The 17,996-nt window shown below is 63.2% G+C and overlaps 3 protein-coding genes across 3 annotated transcripts; 1 reads left to right on the top strand and 2 right to left on the bottom strand.

Annotated features, from left to right (window-relative positions):
• Positions 1-1,418: 1,418 nt before the first annotated feature.
• GTPBP3 (GTP binding protein 3, mitochondrial) lies at positions 1,419-4,381 on the top strand (the record flags this gene model as incomplete). The annotated part of the gene is made up of 9 exons (XM_080634067.1): positions 1,419-1,499; positions 1,994-2,229; positions 2,586-2,672; positions 2,753-2,955; positions 3,059-3,131; positions 3,215-3,358; positions 3,498-3,663; positions 3,787-4,065; positions 4,150-4,381. The coding sequence occupies exons 1-9, from the start codon at positions 1,462-1,464 to the stop codon at positions 4,379-4,381; spliced, it is 1,458 nt and encodes a 485-aa protein (XP_080490193.1). The 5' UTR covers positions 1,419-1,461.
• A 731-nt stretch (positions 4,382-5,112) lies between these two features.
• Positions 5,113-8,109, bottom strand: PLVAP (plasmalemma vesicle associated protein). Its single transcript, XM_080633998.1, has 6 exons — positions 7,683-8,109; positions 7,206-7,296; positions 6,422-7,011; positions 6,122-6,230; positions 5,953-6,031; positions 5,113-5,865 (listed from the first exon to the last, which is right to left on the bottom strand). Exons 1-6 carry the CDS (start codon positions 8,058-8,060, stop codon positions 5,859-5,861), a joined length of 1,254 nt encoding a protein of 417 aa, XP_080490124.1. The 5' UTR covers positions 8,061-8,109; the 3' UTR covers positions 5,113-5,858.
• A 4,976-nt stretch (positions 8,110-13,085) lies between these two features.
• On the bottom strand, positions 13,086-14,272 carry LOC308229726 (uncharacterized protein). Its single transcript, XM_080633959.1, has 4 exons — positions 13,991-14,272; positions 13,826-13,889; positions 13,412-13,481; positions 13,086-13,334 (listed from the first exon to the last, which is right to left on the bottom strand). The coding sequence occupies exons 1-4, from the start codon at positions 14,240-14,242 to the stop codon at positions 13,196-13,198; spliced, it is 525 nt and encodes a 174-aa protein (XP_080490085.1). The 5' UTR covers positions 14,243-14,272; the 3' UTR covers positions 13,086-13,195.
• Positions 14,273-17,996: the final 3,724 nt, after the last annotated feature.

Below are 17,996 nucleotides of genomic sequence, written 5' to 3'. Positions count from 1 at the left end.
CCCCAAGCCCCAGAGCTGGGCCTGCTCCCTGCTGATGCTCTGTGCTCCCATCCCTCATGCCTGACCCGCAGGGCAGGGGGAATCTGGAGGAGGTTTGGGGAGTTTCTGTAGGATTTAGCAGAGGAGAAAGGCATCCAGGATCCCAGGGATTCCAGCATCCCCGCCTGCATCCCCGCCTGCATCCCTGCCTGCATCCCTGCCAGCATCCCGGCCATGCTGCTGTTCGCTCCTCCCTGCTCCAGCGCCTTTGTCTGCATGGCCGTCCCCGCTGTCCCTCCCTGCCACCGCAGCCGCCCGCAGCCCTCCCCGGCCCCAGCAGCCCCCAAACCGCTGCAAGCTGAGCCGATATTTGGGGGACCACAGGAAAAGACTCCCCCAGAGTAGGGGGAACCCCATTGTCACGGCTGCTCGTACCCCAACCCCTGTGCACCGGCTGGCTGCCCCCCCCTCCAAGGCTGTGTGTCCTGAGCAGGATGGGATGAGGACAGGGATGGGGTCCCGCATCCTATGGCAGGGGTGGGAAGCAGGATGGGGAGTGGGAATCTCATGTGATGCCACTTGGAGAACATTTCTATGGTTCACGGAGCAGCGGGTGGCTGCGGCTCCCCCGCGGGTGCACATGGTGGGGGGTGGTTTGTGGGAACCCACATCCCACATCCCACATCCCAGGGTCAGCCCCGGCTCCCGCTGCCGGATGAGATCCAGGGATACGTGGGGGGTCCCAAGAGAAGAGCTTGGCTGGGTGCGGAGCTGGGGCTCAGCCACTTGGCGGGGGGGGGGGGGGGGATTGCCCAGCGTGAGGACCCCTGAAACAGGAGGGTCTCAAAGAGCCCAAGTGCTCCTGAGGGCAAAGGGGACAGGGACCACAGTGGGTGCAGAGCAGGGGGTAGGGAAGGGACGGGGCATAGCGGGTTCTGCCCCCCTGCTCTGGATACGGGGATCCCTACCTCAGGGCGCTGCGGGTTGTTTGAGGGTGCAGCCGGGGGTAGCGAGTGTGTGGCTCCCGCCAGGCCCCGCACCCACAGAGCAGCACCGCAATAACCGCGGGGACCCCCGGAGGGGGGTCCGCTGCACCCCAACAGTTTGTACCCCTCGAGGGCAGCACCGGGGCGGGGCGGGAGGGCGGGGAGAGAGCGGGGTTTGCAGCCCGGCGGGGACAGGCAGGGAACGGGAGGAAAAGGGAGGGAACGGGCACGGGACAGGGAGGAACGGGAGGGAACGGGGAGGAACGGGCCGGGAGCAGGAGGGAACGGGCAGGGACCTCCGCGCCCGGGCGGAAGCGATGGCCCCTACGTAGCTTCAGGCGGCGCGGTGTCATGGCTGCCCTGTGACCAATCAAAACCGGGATGTGGCGTAGAGCCCGCCCCTGCTGGCGCTTTGACCAATCGACGCACGCAGATGGGCGGGGCGAGGCGCCGGCGCCGAAGCCACCGCGGGGTGCGGGCAGCGCGGTGGGGACTCATGGCGCTGCGGAGGGCGCTGAGCGTGGCGGGGCGCAGGTTGGGGCTCTCGGGGGTGGGGGGGCTCCAAGAGAGGTGCAGGGACCCCGGTGTAGCGGTACTGCGTGGGAAGGGGGGGCACGGGCAGGGGGGTGTCTCCTTCTAGCGGGGGTGCACAGGGAAAGAGGGGGTGCCCCCAGTGCCTGTGGGGGGACACACCCCAAAACAGAGGGGGGGGCACGGAGGGGGCTGCACCTTCAGGACGAGCTGTGAGGAGAGAGGGGGGTGCACCCCTGCATTCTGCTGCCTGCCCCGGTCATGGTGGGGTGCAGCCTGCACCCCTGGCTTCTGGGGGGGCAGAGGGAAGGGTTTGCGCTCAGGGTCCGGTGAGAGCCCCCGTGGGTCTGTGGGGTGCACAAGGAGGGGTCTAGGGCCGGGGTGAATGTGAATGGTGTGGTTGGGTATCCCTGCACCCCCTCTGTCCCATACAGGGGGTGTGGATGGGGTGACCCCCACCCCTGCACCCCTTCTCCGTGCTGCCTGCCCTGTCCCAGGTGTGCGCAGCGCCTCTGCTCCGCGGCGTGGGGGGACACCATCTTCGCCCTGTCCTCCGGGCACGGCCGGTGCGGGGTGGCCGTGATCCGGACCAGCGGCCCCGGCAGCCGCGGCGCCCTGCAGAGCCTCACCGGCCGCCCCGCGCTGCCGCCGCCCCGCGTCCTGGCCCTGCGGCGCATCCGCGACCCCGCCACCGGGGAGCCCCTCGACCGCGGCCTCGTCGTCTGGTTCCAAGGTGGGCTGGGCATCACGGCTCGGTGCTTGGAGAGGGGGGCTCGTTGCGCACTGAGGGGTCTTAGTGCTTAGTGGAGGGGTCTCGGTGCCTGGTGGGGGTCTTGGTGCCCAGCACTGTCAGGGCTCAGCCCCTTTTGGCTTCCCCAGCACCGTGTAGAGGGCTGAATGCAGATGCCAGTGGGGATGGTCTTGGTGACCCCTTTGCACCAATCCTATATAGCTCCAGCACAGCTGGTTACTTGGGGGGGGGTTCTCCCTTGAGCCACCCCAAAATCCTCTGTGAGGTCAAAGCATGCCATGGGACAGGAGGGGAGGGGGTGCACCAGAGCCCACCCAAGCAGCATCCCAGCTCTGCAGGACCCCAGAGCTTCACCGGGGAGGACTGCGCCGAGCTGCACGTGCACGGCGGGCCAGCGGTGGTGAGCGGGGTGCTGCGGGCGCTGGGTGAGGCTCCCCCCGTCCGTCCTTTCCCTGCTGTCCCCCCGGGGGTGCCCCCAGCTCGGGGCTCACCATGGGGCCGGCAGGGAGCCTGCCCGGGCTGCGTCCCGCCGAGCCCGGGGAGTTCACGCGCCGAGCGTTCCGGCGTGGGAAGCTGGACCTGACAGCGGCCGAGGGGTTGGGGGACCTCATCCGGGCCGAGACCGAGGCGCAGCGGCGGCAGGCGCTGAGGCAGATGGAGGGGGAGCTGGGCCGGCTCTACCAGCGCTGGAGTGACACTCTCACCCAGGTAAAGGTGTTGCGGTGCGCGCTCCGATCCACCCGCCTGCATCCCGCCATGGGGACACAGCGCGGGGCTGTCCCCACAGAGCAACCTCTTCCTTGCTCCGCAGGCTCTCGCCCACCTTGAAGCCTACATTGACTTCAGTGAGGACGACAACGTGGAGGAAGAGGTCTTGTCCCAAGGTGAGGGGCTGCAGAGGAACGGGCCGGGGCTGGGGCACCCCATCCGTGTTCTTCTCGATGTGATTCCTGGTCTCTCCCTGCAGTGGATGCCACCGTGCGGGTGCTGGAGCAGGAGATTGGTTCCCACCTCCAGGATGGGCGCCGTGGGGAGCTGCTGCGGGGGGGCGTCCGCGCTGTCATCGCCGGCCCCCCCAATGTGGGCAAGAGCAGCCTGCTCAACCTGCTGTGTGAGTGGGGCGCAGGGGGCAAGGGTCCCCCTCCGTGGGGACAGCAGCCACCAGTGGTCCCCCGTTCCAGGGGAGCCTGGGGAGGGTTTCTCTGGTATCATCCCCTGAGCCCTGCATCGTGTTGTGTGTGCGTCCCCAGGCCAGCGTCCAGCAGCCATCGTGTCACCGGTGGCAGGCACAACGCGGGACGTGGTGGAGGTGGCCCTGAACGTTGGCGGTTACCCGCTGGTGCTGAGCGACACGGCCGGGCTCCGCGATGCCACCGACCCTGTCGAGCAGGAGGGGGTCAGCCGCGCACGGGACCGGTGAGGATGGGGGCATCCGGGCTGGGCTTACCCCCCAAACCCAACCACAGGGGCTGGGGGATGGCTCTGAGGGGGCAGGATGTGGCCCCTTGCTCTACCCTGCTGTCTGTGTCCCCCTCTCAGGCTGCAGGAAGCAGACCTGGTGCTGGCTGTGCTGGATGCCGTGGAAGTGCCCACCGAGCCGGCAGGGCTGGGGGCTGCGCTGGGGTCCCTGCAGCCCCCCCCCACCACCCCCTGCATCCTGGTGCTCAACAAGGCCGACCTGCTGAAGGGAAACGGGGGGTCCCTGCGTGCTGCCTGTGCCCAGGGACACCCCCTGCCCCCCATCACCTTCCTCTCCTGCAAGACAGGAGAGGGGCTTGAGCGCCTCTTGGTGCTGCTGGCGCGGGAGCTGGCACGGCTGTGAGTGCAGGGGGGGCGCGGGGGGACCCTCCCACCCTACCCAGCTCCAGTGGACGCTCCAATCCCTTTATCCCCCTCCCCAAGGTGTGGAGACCCCCTCTCGGGCTCTCCCAGCCTGACACAGAGCCGGCACAGCCTCCACCTGCGGCAGTGCGTCGCGGCGCTGGCGCGGTACGGCCCGGAGCGCCGCAGCGACCTGGGGCTGGCGGCCGAGAGGCTGCGGCTGGCACGGCGGCACCTCGGCAGCATCACCGGGCACGTGAGCACCGAGGACGTCCTCGACGTCATCTTCAGGGACTTCTGTGTTGGCAAGTGATGGGCACAATGCGGGGTCCCTGGCTGCGGTGCTGCCAGCTGTGGGGCCACCAGTGTTGAGGACCTGCACTCTGTTGAGTGCAGAGGAGCCCGTGGCTCCATGCTGGCATTAAACCATGGTGCCTTTTGTGGCTCTGGCATCCTTCCCCATCCCTTGTCCCTGGTGGCTGCAGAGTTTGGTGTTCCCATGCCGGGCTGTGGTGTTTTCCTGACTGGGGGGAGCGTGTCTCGAGCCCCAGACATGGAAAAAAATACTGGGAGAGGCCCGGTTTCCTGGCCAGGAAGATAAACAAGGAGCTGGAGTGGCTGGAAGGGAAAAGCCACCTCGGGCTTCCCCCCGGGGCATCCCATGTCGTGTCAAACGTGGGGCTTGGCATCCTGGTGGGGTCCATACCTGCAGCCCAAGTACCCCCCCAGCCCTGGGAATTAGCGAAGGAATCTGGGAGCCCCCTGGGTTCAGCTCCAGCCCAGGGAGCTGTGGGGTCCCCCGAGCTCTTGCACCCAAGTGGTAGCTTTGGGCTCTGCATCCCCAAAGATGGGGTGCTCCCTGGGGTCCCCCTGCTTTCCCACCCCTCCTTCTGGGGCTCCCAATCTCTGCAAGTGCCTGATGCTACAAGTTTATTTGTAGTGGAGCTTCAGGAGATACTCTGGCAGCGAGCTGGTCCCCCAGTAGCTGGGACATGGGGGGAGCCCCTCCATCACCCCTATTCCCACCCTGGGAGCTGGGCATGGGTGGGGGTATCTGGTGCTGTCCCCATCCTTGGGCAGCGGAATGCAGCAGGAGCACGTTGCTGCCTGTATCCCAGGATGGATCCGGTTTGGGGGATCCATGTGGGACTTTGGGGACCCGAATGTGAGCTGGGGGTGCTGGCTGGGGATGGAGGTGGGAATTGGCCACGCTGGGAGCTGTGCGTGCTGGCAGGGGATGGCGTGCGGGCAGCCCAGCCGGCAGGAAAGGCTCTTTCAACAGGAAGAATCGGGAAGCAAGGCCATAAATCAGTGAGTGGCAGGCGGAGATTCATCACGGCCCCAGTGCGGCCTGGGGGGCCGAGGGGGCTCCGTGGCAGGATGAGGCTGCCAAGAGCTTCCCGCTCGCTTGGCCTTGCACGCTTCCCGCCCCCAAGGAGAATGTGAAGCCGGGACGGGATGTTCCCACTCCCCATCCTGGCCATGGCCTCTGTATCCCGCTCGCAGGCATCCAGACACTCGTGTGGCGAGCAGTGTCGGTGCTCAGGGATGGCTCTATTTACAGCTGCCAAGTACATGCAGGGGTGAGGTGAGCGTGTGGGATGGGATGAGCGCAGGGATACAGGGAAAGGGACAGGGAAGGGTGGCCCCGGCTCCCGCTGCACTGGGGCTGGGATGGCCAAGGGCTTCCTGCTCACTCCTGGCCAGGATTTGCCATCTGTGCTGCGGGCAGTGCTGCCTGGGCTGGTCCCGGAGCCCCTCGCTGCTGTAATCCATGTGCTGCTCTGCTGTTAGCCGCTGCAGAGAGGGCAGGATCAGACCTTGGTGCTGCTCCCCCCTTGGTATCCCCCCAGTCCAGTGAGGTCCCATGCCAGCCCCCCTTACCTGGGGATCTTGAGGGTGGATGTGTACTGCTCCATGATCTTCTGCACCGAGCGCTGGATCTCCTCCGCATTGATCTTGCCTGGTGGGATGGAGCAGCCCTGAGCCGGGCTGGGTGCCAGGAGGGAGGGGGGCCCGCAGGGTCTCACAGTGCTTCTACCCCACAACTCACCCATATTCCCAAAGATGCCCTGGTTCCGTAGAGCATCCACAAGGGCGCTTGTGCTGGCGAAGGGTCCTGGCCGCACCCGGGAGCCTGTGATGTCGAAGAAGGTGTCCATCTGTGGAGGAGAGCGGATGGAGGCCATCAGTGCTGTCACTGCTGCCACAGCACCCTGGGGTGAAGGGGACCTCAGGGTGCTGCAACCTCTTGTCCTTGCCCAGCGCACAACCATGGCTGTACAGGGCGAAAGGTGGCCCCACACAACAAAGATCCCCGGGTGCTGAGGGATGTCCCCAGTGTCTCCCTCACCTTGGAGCCCATGCAGATGCTGAGCTGGTCCTTGAAGTACCAAGCCTGCGCAGCCGCTTTGCTCTTCTCCTCCAGCTCCTTGCTGAGCTGCTCCTTCTCCGCCAGCAGCTTCTTCTTCTCCTCCTGGCCTCCCTTGACCTGCTTCTCGCTGCTCTGCAGCCGCTTCTCCAGCTCCTGCTTCTCCCTGGAGCAGTTCTGCTGACACTGGCTCAGGCTCGCCTCGCACACGCTCTTCCCCACATACTTGGTGTCCCGGTCCTGCTGCCAGAGGAACAGCCTCTCCGTGCGCTGTGTCAGCCAGTTGAGCTGGTCGTGGACCGCGGTGCAGCTGTAGGGGCTGAGCATCTCCTTGATGCGCTGGAAGGAGTAGCTGACGTCGGACCTCAGGGTGCTGCACTCCTGCTTGTGCAGCTCCAGGTTGTGGCGGGTGGACTCGAGGAGGCTCTGGCTGCTGCGCAGCTCCTGTTGGCAGCTCTCCTGCTCTGCTGTGGCTTTACTCAGCAAAGCCCCCTCTTTGCGGCAGTTCTCCTCCTGCTCTTTCTTGGCCTGGGCTGCCTGGTCCAGTTGGCTCCGCAGCAGCACCTTATCAGCTGTACAGGGGGATGTGTCGGGTTGGGGTGTGTGGTTCTCCCCCCCCCAAATCCCACCCCACACCTTGGGGGAACACCTATGGGTGCTGTCATCCTGCAGCCCCCGCTGCACAGCCTGCAGTGGGTCCCTGAGGGGTGCAGGGGGTACCCAGGGTGTTGGGAAGGGGGTGTCCAGGGTGGGGGGTGTCCCTTACTGCTGCAGCTGGCGTTGATGAGGCCAATGGTCATGTGGCACTCGTCCAGCTTCGTCTTCTGGTAGAAGATGATCTTCATCATCTCCTGCAGCTGAAGAAGAGTGAGGAAGAGGAGGATGGGTGAAAACATATCCCCCAACCCCCTCAGCACCTCCCCCTCCCCAGGCACTGCTGAGAGCACTGGGGGCTGCTGGGGCTGGGGAGGATGAGGAAGAGAAGAAAGAGGATAAGGAGCAGGATGAGGGTGAGGAGGGGTGCAAGATTGGACCCCCTAGAGCAGCAGCTGGGACCCCCCCGGGGACTTGGGGAGGGCAATTTGGCATCACCAGAGGCTCTGCCCCCAGCACCCTCTCATCCATCCCTGCTGAAGCTTGTGGGGCTTGAAGCCTGTGGGTGCTTGCAATACCCATGGGTGGCTCGGTGCCCCTGGTACCCAACAGGGGGCTTTGCCATCCCTCCCCAGGGATGTGTGCTCACCTTGGGGATGGGGTTGGGAGTCTGGGAGCTGTTGCACTTCTCCAGCTCCCGCTGCACCTTCTGGGCGAGGGCCTGCAGGCTCTGCTTCTCCTTGAGGGTGGCGTTGAGCGTGCGGGTCAGGTTGATGTTCCTTTCGCCGAGGGCGATGATCTTGCTGTAGCGATCCTGGAGCTGCTCCTCCAGCAGCCGGAGGTGCGTGTCGGTGCCTGCCTGCGCGTTGCCGTACACCATGAACAGCACCAGCCCCAGGATGATGAGGAACTGGATGAGGGAGGTGAAGAGGAAGATGTACTTCACGTAAAACCCACAGTCCCGCTTGGGCATCACTTCCTTGGCCTCCAGACCGAACTTGGCCATGGGGTAGCTGCTCTTCTCCATCCCACCGGTGCTCTGCTCACCCCAAGCCCGGGGCAGCCCCTTTTTTGCCAAGCCGGGGCGGAGCATTCTCCCGACGCTGTGTTTATATTTCTCCAGTGAATATTTCCTTCTGCCGGGCTCCTTCCTGCCCCTCCGGATGCTCCTGACCCGCCGTCTTATCACGATGCAGCTTCTGTTTGTGAGAGGACAATTGTTGCGGTTGCTAACGGGCAGGGACCAGTTCTTATCCCAAAATAGCGCCCGGCACGGCCGGGATGCCCCGGGATGAGTCCCCAGGGCAGGCAGGGTGGGATGCGGCTGCCAGCAGTTGCTGGGGGGTGATGGAGGAGGATCCTGCACTGGGTTGGTCCTGGTGCTGTGTCCTTGTGGGGGATGGTGGCACATGGGTCACCGCTGGGTTCGTAGCACACAGGGGCTGATGCTCTGTGTGCTCTCCTGCACCTGACAGGCAACTTGTGGGCAGGGGAAGGATGGGGCCAGGACCTGGATCGCAGGTAGGGTGGTCCTGGGCTGGGGTGGGAACCTGTGGCCACGGCACCCATGGGTGCTGTCACGCTGTAGAGCCACCATCCAGCTGCAGGGCCTGGGGAGCTGCTCCTGGTCCTGGTCCCGGCATGGGAACATGGCCAGATCTCCAGTCTGCTGAGGAAGCCCAGCCAAGCTCCATGTGGAACACTGGTGGCCCTGGCCCCATGTGGGGATAACCTCCATTGCTGCCACCGTGGCTTAGCCCAGCTGAGCATGAATGGAAAGAGCCACAGGGTTGGCGCTGTCTCCTCTGTCCTATTCCAAACCTGGGGTGTCCACACCAAGCTGAGGGGAGAGCCTGGTGAGAGGCTGGCTTGGGGACAGGTTGGGGACATCGAGGGGGGTCTTCGATGCAGGAAAAAGGGGTTGCAGAGGGCGCAGGCAGCACCAGGGCCGGGGGGGGGATGTTGCCTGTCCAACCCTCAGCATCCGTGACCACAGATGGGGGGTCTGGGTTGAGCTGGACCATGGTGGGGTCCCAGCCATGGGCATTTCCACCCTGTGCCCACCCCGCGGGAGCGCTGGGATGTGCCCGGACCCCCCCAGGCTGGGCAGGATGCCTGGCCAGGGCTGTGCCGGCGCTGACCCCGAGCCGCTCACTGCTTCCTGCCTCCCGGCTGCACTGCACTCCCTGGGGACCGGGAAGTGTCTGCGATGGCTGGGATGGTGTCAGGCCTGGATCCATTCACCGCTACTGCCGTTTCCTTCCTGAACTGCAAATAACGGTGAGTCACCCCCTGGCCCCCCTGGTCCCTCTGCCGGGGCTCAGCCGGACCCCTGGCACCGCGGCCAGTTGGATGCTCCAGCAGCATCCCAAGGACTCCCACAGCCTCCTGGGCTAACCGGTGACCCCCATTGGGCACCCACCCTCCCCCAGTGCTGCAGACCCTCCCTCTGCCCCATTTTCAAATTAGTTCCCCATTATAATTAACCCTTCCTATCGGAAATAATGGGAATAGCTGTGCCTGCTTGTCTTCCCCATCCCAAATCACTGCAGGGCTGGGGTTCTTTGGCATTGCCAGATTCAGGGTGCGGGAATGGGGCTGGTCCCTCAATCGCAGGCTCTGCAGCCCTTCCCTGGAAAGCTGGGGGGCACAGGGGTGATGTCCCATGGGAAATGCAGCAGGAGGAGGCCGGATGCCTGTGTTCAGCCTGCCTGCCCTCTGCACAGGATATCGTGGTGGCGGCAGCAGCAGGAAAATCGGCAACTTTCCTGGAAACCTTCTTCAAAGCAGATCAAAGATCCTGGGAAGCGGCTGCAAAACAGCAGCAGCCGCTGGTCCCCCATTCCCACCTCCTTGTGTCACTGGCAGGGGACCCCCAGTGTGACTTTGGTGTCCCTTGTAGCGCCAGCAGTGGCAGAGCCCAGTTAAAGCCCTGGGGTGTGTGTGGTGCTTGAGCAGGGCTTGGGGGGAGCATCTCAGGGAGCAGAGCAGCCTTTATTGCCCAAACCCCTGCCCAGTCTTCCCAGTTTCTGGAATGCACTGGGAATGTGGTGTTAAGCCCTGGAGCTGATGAAAGCAGCTCCATGGAGTCAGTGGTTGAGCTAAAGCTCTGCCCAAAAAGCTGGGTGATCCCATGCTCCGGTCCTGCTGCGGTGGTGGCATCGGGGCACCCAACAGGATCAGGATGTGTGGTGGCATCGGGACATGGTGGGATCAGGGCACAACAGCTTCATGACAGGCAGCTGGATCAGGACGTGGTGGCTTCGGGACACAGTGGGATCATCATGACACATAGCAGGATCACGACAGGCAGCTGGATCAGGACGTGGTGGCTTCGGGACACAGTGGGATCATCATGACACATAGCAGGATCACGACAGGCAGCTGGATCAGGACGTGGTGGCTTCGGGACACAGTGGGATCATCATGACACATAGCAGGATCACGACAGGCAGCTGGATCAGGATAGATGGCTGGACCGGAACACACGGTGGGGTGAGGACACACAGTGACCACCCCCCCTTCACCTGGATGCGCTGGTGCTGGTCAGAAGTGGCCGGGGCTGAGTGGCTGCTGGGTCCAGTGCTAAAGGGCGCTGTGAGACCGGCAATGATGGGCTCAGCGGGCAGGGGGCCCAGCCCCAAACCCCCATCAGGGAGGGGTCTGGGGGCTGTGGCGCTTCAGCCCTTCCTGCAAAAGAGGGGAGGGCAGTGAATGAGTCCCTGCACACCTCAGGTGCTGCTGCCCCAGGGACACCGGTGGCATTGGCACATCACGGTGGGTGAATCCCGCCCCCCCGGGGTGTCCATCCTCCCCCCGGCCATGCAGGAATACCGGGGTGGGGGGCACCTGCGCCCGGTCGCTCGGTTCCTCGCCTGCCGCCGCAGAGCATCCACCTGGGCCGCGTAGTCCCTCCTGCAGGGACATGGAGCCATGTGAAGCGGTGCCCTTGCCCATGGTCCCCCTGGGTCAGGCTGGTTCTGGGTGATGGGATGCGTGGAGGTCCCCAGCCCGTGCTGGGGGACAGGGACCTTACAGGGTGGCCTCGAGGTCTCTGTGCCGGGCCTCGCAGCGCTCCCCGCGTGCCCGCAGCGCTCGCTGCTGCTCCATCGCCTGCTCCAGCCGCTGCCGCAGCCCCAGCTCCTGCTCCTCGCCCCGCGCCAGCTCCCCTGCGATGGGGACAGCACCATCACCCAAAACCCTGCACCTGAACCCGGAACACCCGTTGTGCCCAGCGGGTGTGTGATGGGGGACCTGTGCCCGGCGTTCCCGTGGGACATCGCTCACCTTCCAGAGCCGCTTTGCCACGGGCCAGCTCATCCCGCTCCCGCTGCAGGGCCAACACCTCGTCCCCCAGCGCTGTCACATGGACCACCAGCCTGGCCTGGGGACAAGGGCGGGCAGTGTCCTGCTCCTTCTCACTGCCACCCCACGTCCCCAGGCTGTCCCCATGCTCTCGGTGGCCTGGGAGCCATGTTTGTTGAAGGAGTAGGGATGAGGATGTGGGGAAATCCCTCTTCCCTGTGGGGATGGCTCTGCCTGAGCCTGGGGAGGATGCTGGAGCACACAGACCCAGGTCCCCATGGATGGCACCCCTGGGAAGGGACAGGGCTCCCCAAGCAAGTGCCCAGCCCGGCGCCAGCCCTGGGAAGCGGGAGCACTTTTCCAGCCTCTCTGGTCCATTGTTCAGCCGGATGAACCCGGAGGGCGGCGGGACCCGGCTCTTCCTCCGGGCTGTGGCCACGGCGCTGAGGCCAAGCCCTTTCCCAGCTGGAGCTGCAGCTAAAAATACCTGGGAGCAGAGGAATGGCAGCTCCGCGCTGGCTCCTTGGGACGGGGTAATTATACGTGCATGGAGCATCTCGGTCGCAGCTCAGAATAGCTGCCCCAGACCAGGCACAGGCACAGGCTCATGGGCAGGGGCATGGCAGCACTGGGGCTGTGCTGAGGGACTGGGACCCTCCAGGGCTCCCCTTTTGGGGTGCCCCATGCACGAATGTGGCCGCACACCCTGGGGTGCTGCTGGTCCTGCATCCCAGGGCTGAATCTCCTCTTTTCTGGCTCATCTTTCCAACTTACAGCATCCTTCCCATCAGTGCCGGCTCTTTCCATGGACCTGGGTGAAATCCCTCCCAAGGGATGAAGCATCACCCTGCTCTTGAGGCCAGAACCCCCCTCTCCACTCCACCACCGCTCACCCCATGCATGCAGGTGGCCGAGGACCCTCCTGTCCCCATCCCCACCAGCACCTACCGCCCGCTCCCGGCAGGACACCAGGCTGCCATTGAGCTTCTTGCTGTCCCCATGGGCCTGGGCGAGCTCCCTGCGCAGTGCATCCTGCGCCTGCTGCAACCGTGCTCGCTCCCGCTCCAGCTCGGCCACGGCGTTCCCAAGCTCCCGGCTCTCGTTGGCTGCCCGCTCCTGGCAGCCCCGCAGCTTGCCCACGGCCTCGGAGCGCCACACCATCACCGCCACAGCCACTGTCACCGCCGCCACCAGCACCAGCAGCGCCGCGCACAGCCCCAGCACCTTCAGCGTGGCTCTGGGCACCGCGGGGTCCATGCTGCCGGGGGAGCAGGGACCGTGCACCCGCTCCAGCGGTGGCTGCCCAGGCTGTGCCGGTGTCCCCAGGGCAGGTCGCTCCCTGGGTTGCTGTAATTGTGGCGTGTGGGTTGTTCTCCCCAAGCACCGCTTTGGGCTGCGGTTCCTCGCAGGTCACAGCCCAGAATAGCTCTTGTTTGTGCTGGAGGATGCTCTGTCCCTCAGCCCGGCCCTGGGACACAGCCACAGGGACAAGTGGGGACGTAGTTGGGGATGCTGAGGGGCTGCTACAGCACCCTTTTGACCCCAGTGCAGCAGAGATGGGGCTTTGGTTCCCCAAGAGGTTCTGGAGCAACAAAACGCTGGATTTTCACAGTGGTTTATTGGAAATTGGTTAAAAGTCGCTTAACTCTCTGCCCGTGGCAGAGGGCTGGAACTGGATGAGCCTTAAGGTCCCTTCCAACCCAAACCATCCTACGATTCTATGATTCTATAACTAGAGTAGCTCTGGAGAGCCCTGCCATGCCTCTGTCCCCTCTTCACCCTGAGCACAGCCCTTAGTGGCTGGAGGGCCATCACTCTGTGGTGAGCAGATGGGACAATCAGTAGGGTCCATGTTCTTCACAGGAGGAGCATCCTGGTGAGGAGGAGAACCAGGAGGCCGAGAGATGTATCCGGGAGCCTGGTCCCATCTGAGTACAGGCTCCTCATGGCCTGGAGCTGCTGCTGCAGGTGCTGGTTCTGCTGCTGGAGCCGGTCCCTGGAGGGGGGACACACACAGGGACAGTCGGTGACAGAGCGTGGGGCTGGAGGGGACGTGGGGGACGTGGGGCTCACCTGCTGCCCTGCAGGTCCTCGAGCTGCTGCTGCTGCTGGGCCACCGCTGCCTGCAGAGCCCTGTTCTCCCCTGCAGGGAGTGAAGGCAGCGGGGACAGGGTGTTCCAGGGGATGGGATCAGGGTGTCCCAGGGGATGGGATCAGGGTGAACCAGGGGATGGGATCAGGGTGAACCAGGGGATGGGATCAGGGTGTCCAAGGGGATGGGATCAGGGTGTTCCAGGGGATGGGATCAGGGTGTTCCAGGGGATGGGATCAGGGTGTTCCAGGGGATGGGATCAGGGTGAACCAGGGGATGGGATCAGGGTGAACCAGGGGATGGGATCAGGGTGTCTCAGAGCACTGGACCAGGGTGTCCCAGAGGCTGTTGCCCACACCCACACCCCCGCACCCCTTTTCCTGCTCTGGCCCCACCTTGCAGCCGGCTCACGTTGTGAAGCGCCTCCTCCAGCTCCAAAGCTTTCCCCTGCAGCAGACTCTGCACAAGGGAAGGGGCTGGGGGCTCCTCACAGCACCCAAACGCACCCACTTCGGGTACACGGGGGGGGCTGCAGGTCCCCAGCATCACCCAGCACCTACCAGCTGCCTCTTGCAGTCATCCCTCTGCCCATGGGCTTCGGAGAGGGACTGGTTGGTGATGGCCAAAGCTTTCTCCAGGCCCTCCAGCCTTGCAGAGCAGTTCCCAACCATGGCAGAGCCTGTGGCCAGCGGCCAGAGTGCAGTGGGGAGCGCAGCCACCAGCACCACGATGGCCATCCCAAAGACCAAGGCCACGTACGTCGTCCAAGGTCGCTTCCTCGGTGGCAGCGGGTCCTTCATCCCACCCTTCATCCAGGCACAAGCCCTCGGTGCTGGGAGGGAGGTGGGAGTTTTGTCCCAAATCGAGCAGTTTCACTTCCCCCAAAACGGGATTTTCCAGGAAATCATGTGGTTCCGGGGGAGGTGAACGGCCGCCGGGCTGCTGGGTCCCCCCTGTGCCAGCTCTGGGACAGGCAGATATTGCCGGGGGCAGATGTGGGATGCAGGATATGGGATGTGGATTGTGGGGTGCAGGGTATGGGAATATGGGGTATAGGAATATGGGATATAGGATACAGAGGTGGGATGCAGGACTGGGCAACATGCTGCAGCTCACTGCAGGGGGGAGCCAGGGAGCTGGGGAGCCACACACTGGGAGTGAAGCTCCATGGAGCTGCCAGTGGGACCGGTGCTCATGGAGGGGGGGCAGGGCCAAGCATCCCCTGGTAATGGGGGTGTGAGGGTTGTTGGGGATTATAAATGGGGTACCCAGAGTGCTAGGTGCCTGGGCTATAAAGAATTAGGGGTACACGATACCCAGGGTATGGGGTACCTGGGGTATAGAGAAATGGGGGTACAGGTAACCCAGGGTATGAGGTACCCAGGGTATGGAGAAATGGGGGTATGGGGTACACAGGGCATGGGGTACCTAAGGTATGGGGTACCAGAGGTACCGAGGAATAGGGTTATGGGATACCCAAGGTATAAAGTAGGGTTTGGGATGCCTGGGCTCAGAGCTACCTCGGGTATGGCTGGAGTGTGGGGTAACCAGGTGATGAAGGAGCTGGGGTACTGGGGGGGCTGGTTTTGCGGTGATGGGGGGGGTGGTACCAGTCTGCAGCACAGCCCCATTCCCTGCCCTGGCTCTGGGTGGGCAGTGGGCAGGATCTGGCCCTGGCTTCTGGCCCCATGACATCCAACCCAGTCCAGGCCTTCCCGGGATGTCCCCATCCAGACTCCCTGGCTGTGGGTAGAGAGGGGCCGGTTCTGGGGATGAGTGTTGGTAATGGGTGGGTAGCCCCTGGCTGCATCCCTGGGGATGCGCTGTGCTGCAGCCATTGCATGGGCTGGGTTTTGGGAACCCGGGAGCGGGGCCTGGTGGGGAGAAACCTGAAACGCTCTTTTTTTTTCCAGGACCTGGGCTAAAATCCTGGTGTTTTTAATGCTTTTCCTGCTGACGTTCCTTAGCAGGGAAACAGCGCCCAAGGGAAGGCAACACTGGCAGGGCCAGCGCGGCCCTGAAGGACCCCAGAGCACTTGGGCGGATGGGGAGAGGCACATTCCCGGCTCCTTTTCCTACCACTGTGTGGGGCTGGGAGGAGAGATGGGCGGCACGGGATGCGGGATGCAGTGTTTGGGTATGGGAGAGGTGATACAGGGTGTGGATGGGGGATGCGGGTGTAGGATGTGAGGTGTCAGATGCAGGGTGTGGAATACGGGGTGCGGGATATAGAATGTGGGATGTAGGATATGGGGGCAGGATATGGGATATAGAATATAGGATATGGGATATGGAATGTGGGATATGGGGTATAGGACGTGGGATATGGAATATGGGATATAGGATGTGGAATATGGGATATGGGAATATGGGGTATGTGATGTGGGATGTGGGATATGACATGTGGAATGTGGGATATGAGATGCATATGGGATGCAGAATATAAGATATATGGGATGTGGAACGTGTGATATGGAGTGCAGGGTATGGGAATACGGGGTATGGGATATGGGACACTCGATATGGGATACAGAGTGTGGGATGCAGGACTGGGCTGGCCTCGGCTGCCCCTGTGTCACACCGGAGCTGCTCACCCAAACACATCCCAGTCCAAATGATCCAAACAAAGCCAAGGTGGCACCTACAGGGATGGGCTGGTGCCACCTCCCTGTCACCCCCGGCACAGCACCCTGGCACGGGAAGCCCAGCCCTAGGGATGCTCTGGCCGCTGCCTCCAGAAATAGCTGCTCCACTTTGAGGCCTTTTATTGCACTGCTTCATGTGATCGAAAAAGCAAAAGCTGGAAATCAAACCCGGCCCAAATATTGACCAAACTTCGCGTTTTTGAGTCAGATTCCCAACATCTGGAGAATGAAAAGGCTTTGGCAGCGCCAGGACTGTCAGCAGAAAACCTTGAGATGTGTTGTTATTGGTATTTATGGGCTGGAGCCTGAAGAGAAGTCGAAGCCAAAGGCTTCAAAAATAGCCTGGAAAGGCGGGCATGGCTGTTTTTTCCAGAGGCAGCTCGTGTTGAACAGCGCGAGGGGGAGATGCGGCGCTCAAAACCACGCAGGACAGCTGGGAGAGGAATGTGCATCATTGAGGACAGCCCCGGAGCCATCCCCGTGGCATCCCCAGTGTCAGCCCCACTGCTTTCCCTCAAAGCCCAGCTTCCAATAGCTCTTTTCGCAGGGTACACGAAGCAACGCCTCAGCCAGTGTGTTCAGGAGGGGTTGGGGTCTCTCGCTTCCAGCTTGTCCGGGTTTGAGGATGGGATTATTTTCCCTCCTCCTCAGGCAGGTTGTCTGGAGGGAACGCTGGGAGCGGAGGAGCGCATCTTGGCCAGACGGCCTGGAATTCAGGAGCTGGATCTGGCCATTGTGGCAGAGACAGGGAGCTGGCACCCTCAGTGTCCCCCTGTGGCTGGATGCACGGGATGCTCTGGTTGGGGTCGCCAGAGATGCTCCACTTTGGCGTCCCTGGGGATGTTCCTGTTGGGGTCCCTGGGGATGCTCTGGCTGAGGTCATTGGGGATGCTCCTATTGGGATCCCTGGGAGTGCTCTGGTTGGGATCCCTGGGGATGCTTCAGTTGGGGTCCCTGGGGATGCTTTTGTTGGGGTACCTGGGGGTGCTCTGGTTTGGGCCATGGGGATGCTCTGGTTGGGGTCACCAGGGGTGTTCTGGTCCAGGATCCAGAGAGATGCTCCGCTTCAGGACAGGGGATAGAGAAGATGCCTCCGCACCCCCTGGGGCTGGAGCCCAGGCCGGGATGCGGCCCCTGGAGCAACAGCGCTGGGTGTGGTGTGAAGCAAAGGAGTGAAGCCAGCAGGGAGGGGACCCCTGGGGACACATTGTGGGGGGCACAGGGGGCAGATCCCACCACAGCAATGCTCCACACCCCATGGTGGGGCAGGGAGGAGGGTCCTGGACAGTTGCAGCGTCTCTGCTTTTCCCTTTCATCCCTTGCCTGCGCCTGTTCCCGTTCAGCCTGAAACGTGGGTTTCTCTCCTATTTTGGGTTGGCTTTTCAGCTGCTGGCTTTTATTATTTCAATTTAGGCTCTGTCATTAGATTTTCCATTATTTAAAACAAAAATAAAAAGGAGAAAGAACACGAGCAGCTTCCCAAGGTGCTTTCCAGCTTTTGGTCCCGGCCAGCACCAGGACGTGCTTATGGGGCGCAAGGCAGCATTATCCAATTCCCACTGCTCAATATGGGGCTTGGGGGGGTGCATCCCAGGGTGGGGATGTTGGGGGTAAACAGCACCCCCATCCCCACCGTGGGGGCCTTGGCGGCACCGCAGGACGTGCCGGTGCTCCGGCACACCGAGGTTGGGCTCCAGCCATCCCTAATTGCTGGCGGGGTGGAATGGAAGCTGCTGCTTTGCTATTCCCGTTTGGCCAGGGGCCGGGGGTAACAAGAAGCAGCTGAGCTCCGGCCCCACCTGCCTTTCTCATCACCACAGGGATACACATCCCGCACGGATACTGGTTCTTGCTGTGCCCCTTCACCTGCATCCAAAGGTCCTGTCAACCAGGAGCTGTTTCCATCCCTGTCTCTGCTTCC

Source organism: Psittacula echo (assembly GCF_963264785.1).
Source record: "Psittacula echo genome assembly, chromosome: 24".
Classification (NCBI taxonomy): Eukaryota; Metazoa; Chordata; class Aves; order Psittaciformes; family Psittacidae; genus Psittacula; species Psittacula echo.
Note: the sequence above shows the minus strand (reverse complement) of the source record. Positions and strands in the feature narration are given on the sequence as shown.

Bases quoted from the DNA above. Each gene is read 5' to 3' on its own strand.
- PLVAP (XM_080633998.1), bottom strand. From the start codon at position 8,060: ATGGAGAAGAGCAGCTACCCCATGGCCAAGTTCGGTCTGGAGGCCAAG. The intron at 7,012-7,205 runs GTAAGGGACACC...CCCCCTGTACAG, and splicing joins CATCAACGCCAGCTGCAGCA to CTGATAAGGTGCTGCTGCGG. The intron at 6,032-6,121 runs GTGAGTTGTGGG...CCATCCCACCAG, and splicing joins GGGCATCTTTGGGAATATGG to GCAAGATCAATGCGGAGGAG.
- LOC308229726 (XM_080633959.1), bottom strand. From the start codon at position 14,242: ATGAAGGGTGGGATGAAGGACCCGCTGCCACCGAGGAAGCGACCTTGG. The intron at 13,890-13,990 runs GTAGGTGCTGGG...TCCCTTGTGCAG, and splicing joins ATGACTGCAAGAGGCAGCTG to AGTCTGCTGCAGGGGAAAGC. The intron at 13,482-13,825 runs GTGGGGCCAGAG...CACTCCCTGCAG, and splicing joins CAACGTGAGCCGGCTGCAAG to GGGAGAACAGGGCTCTGCAG.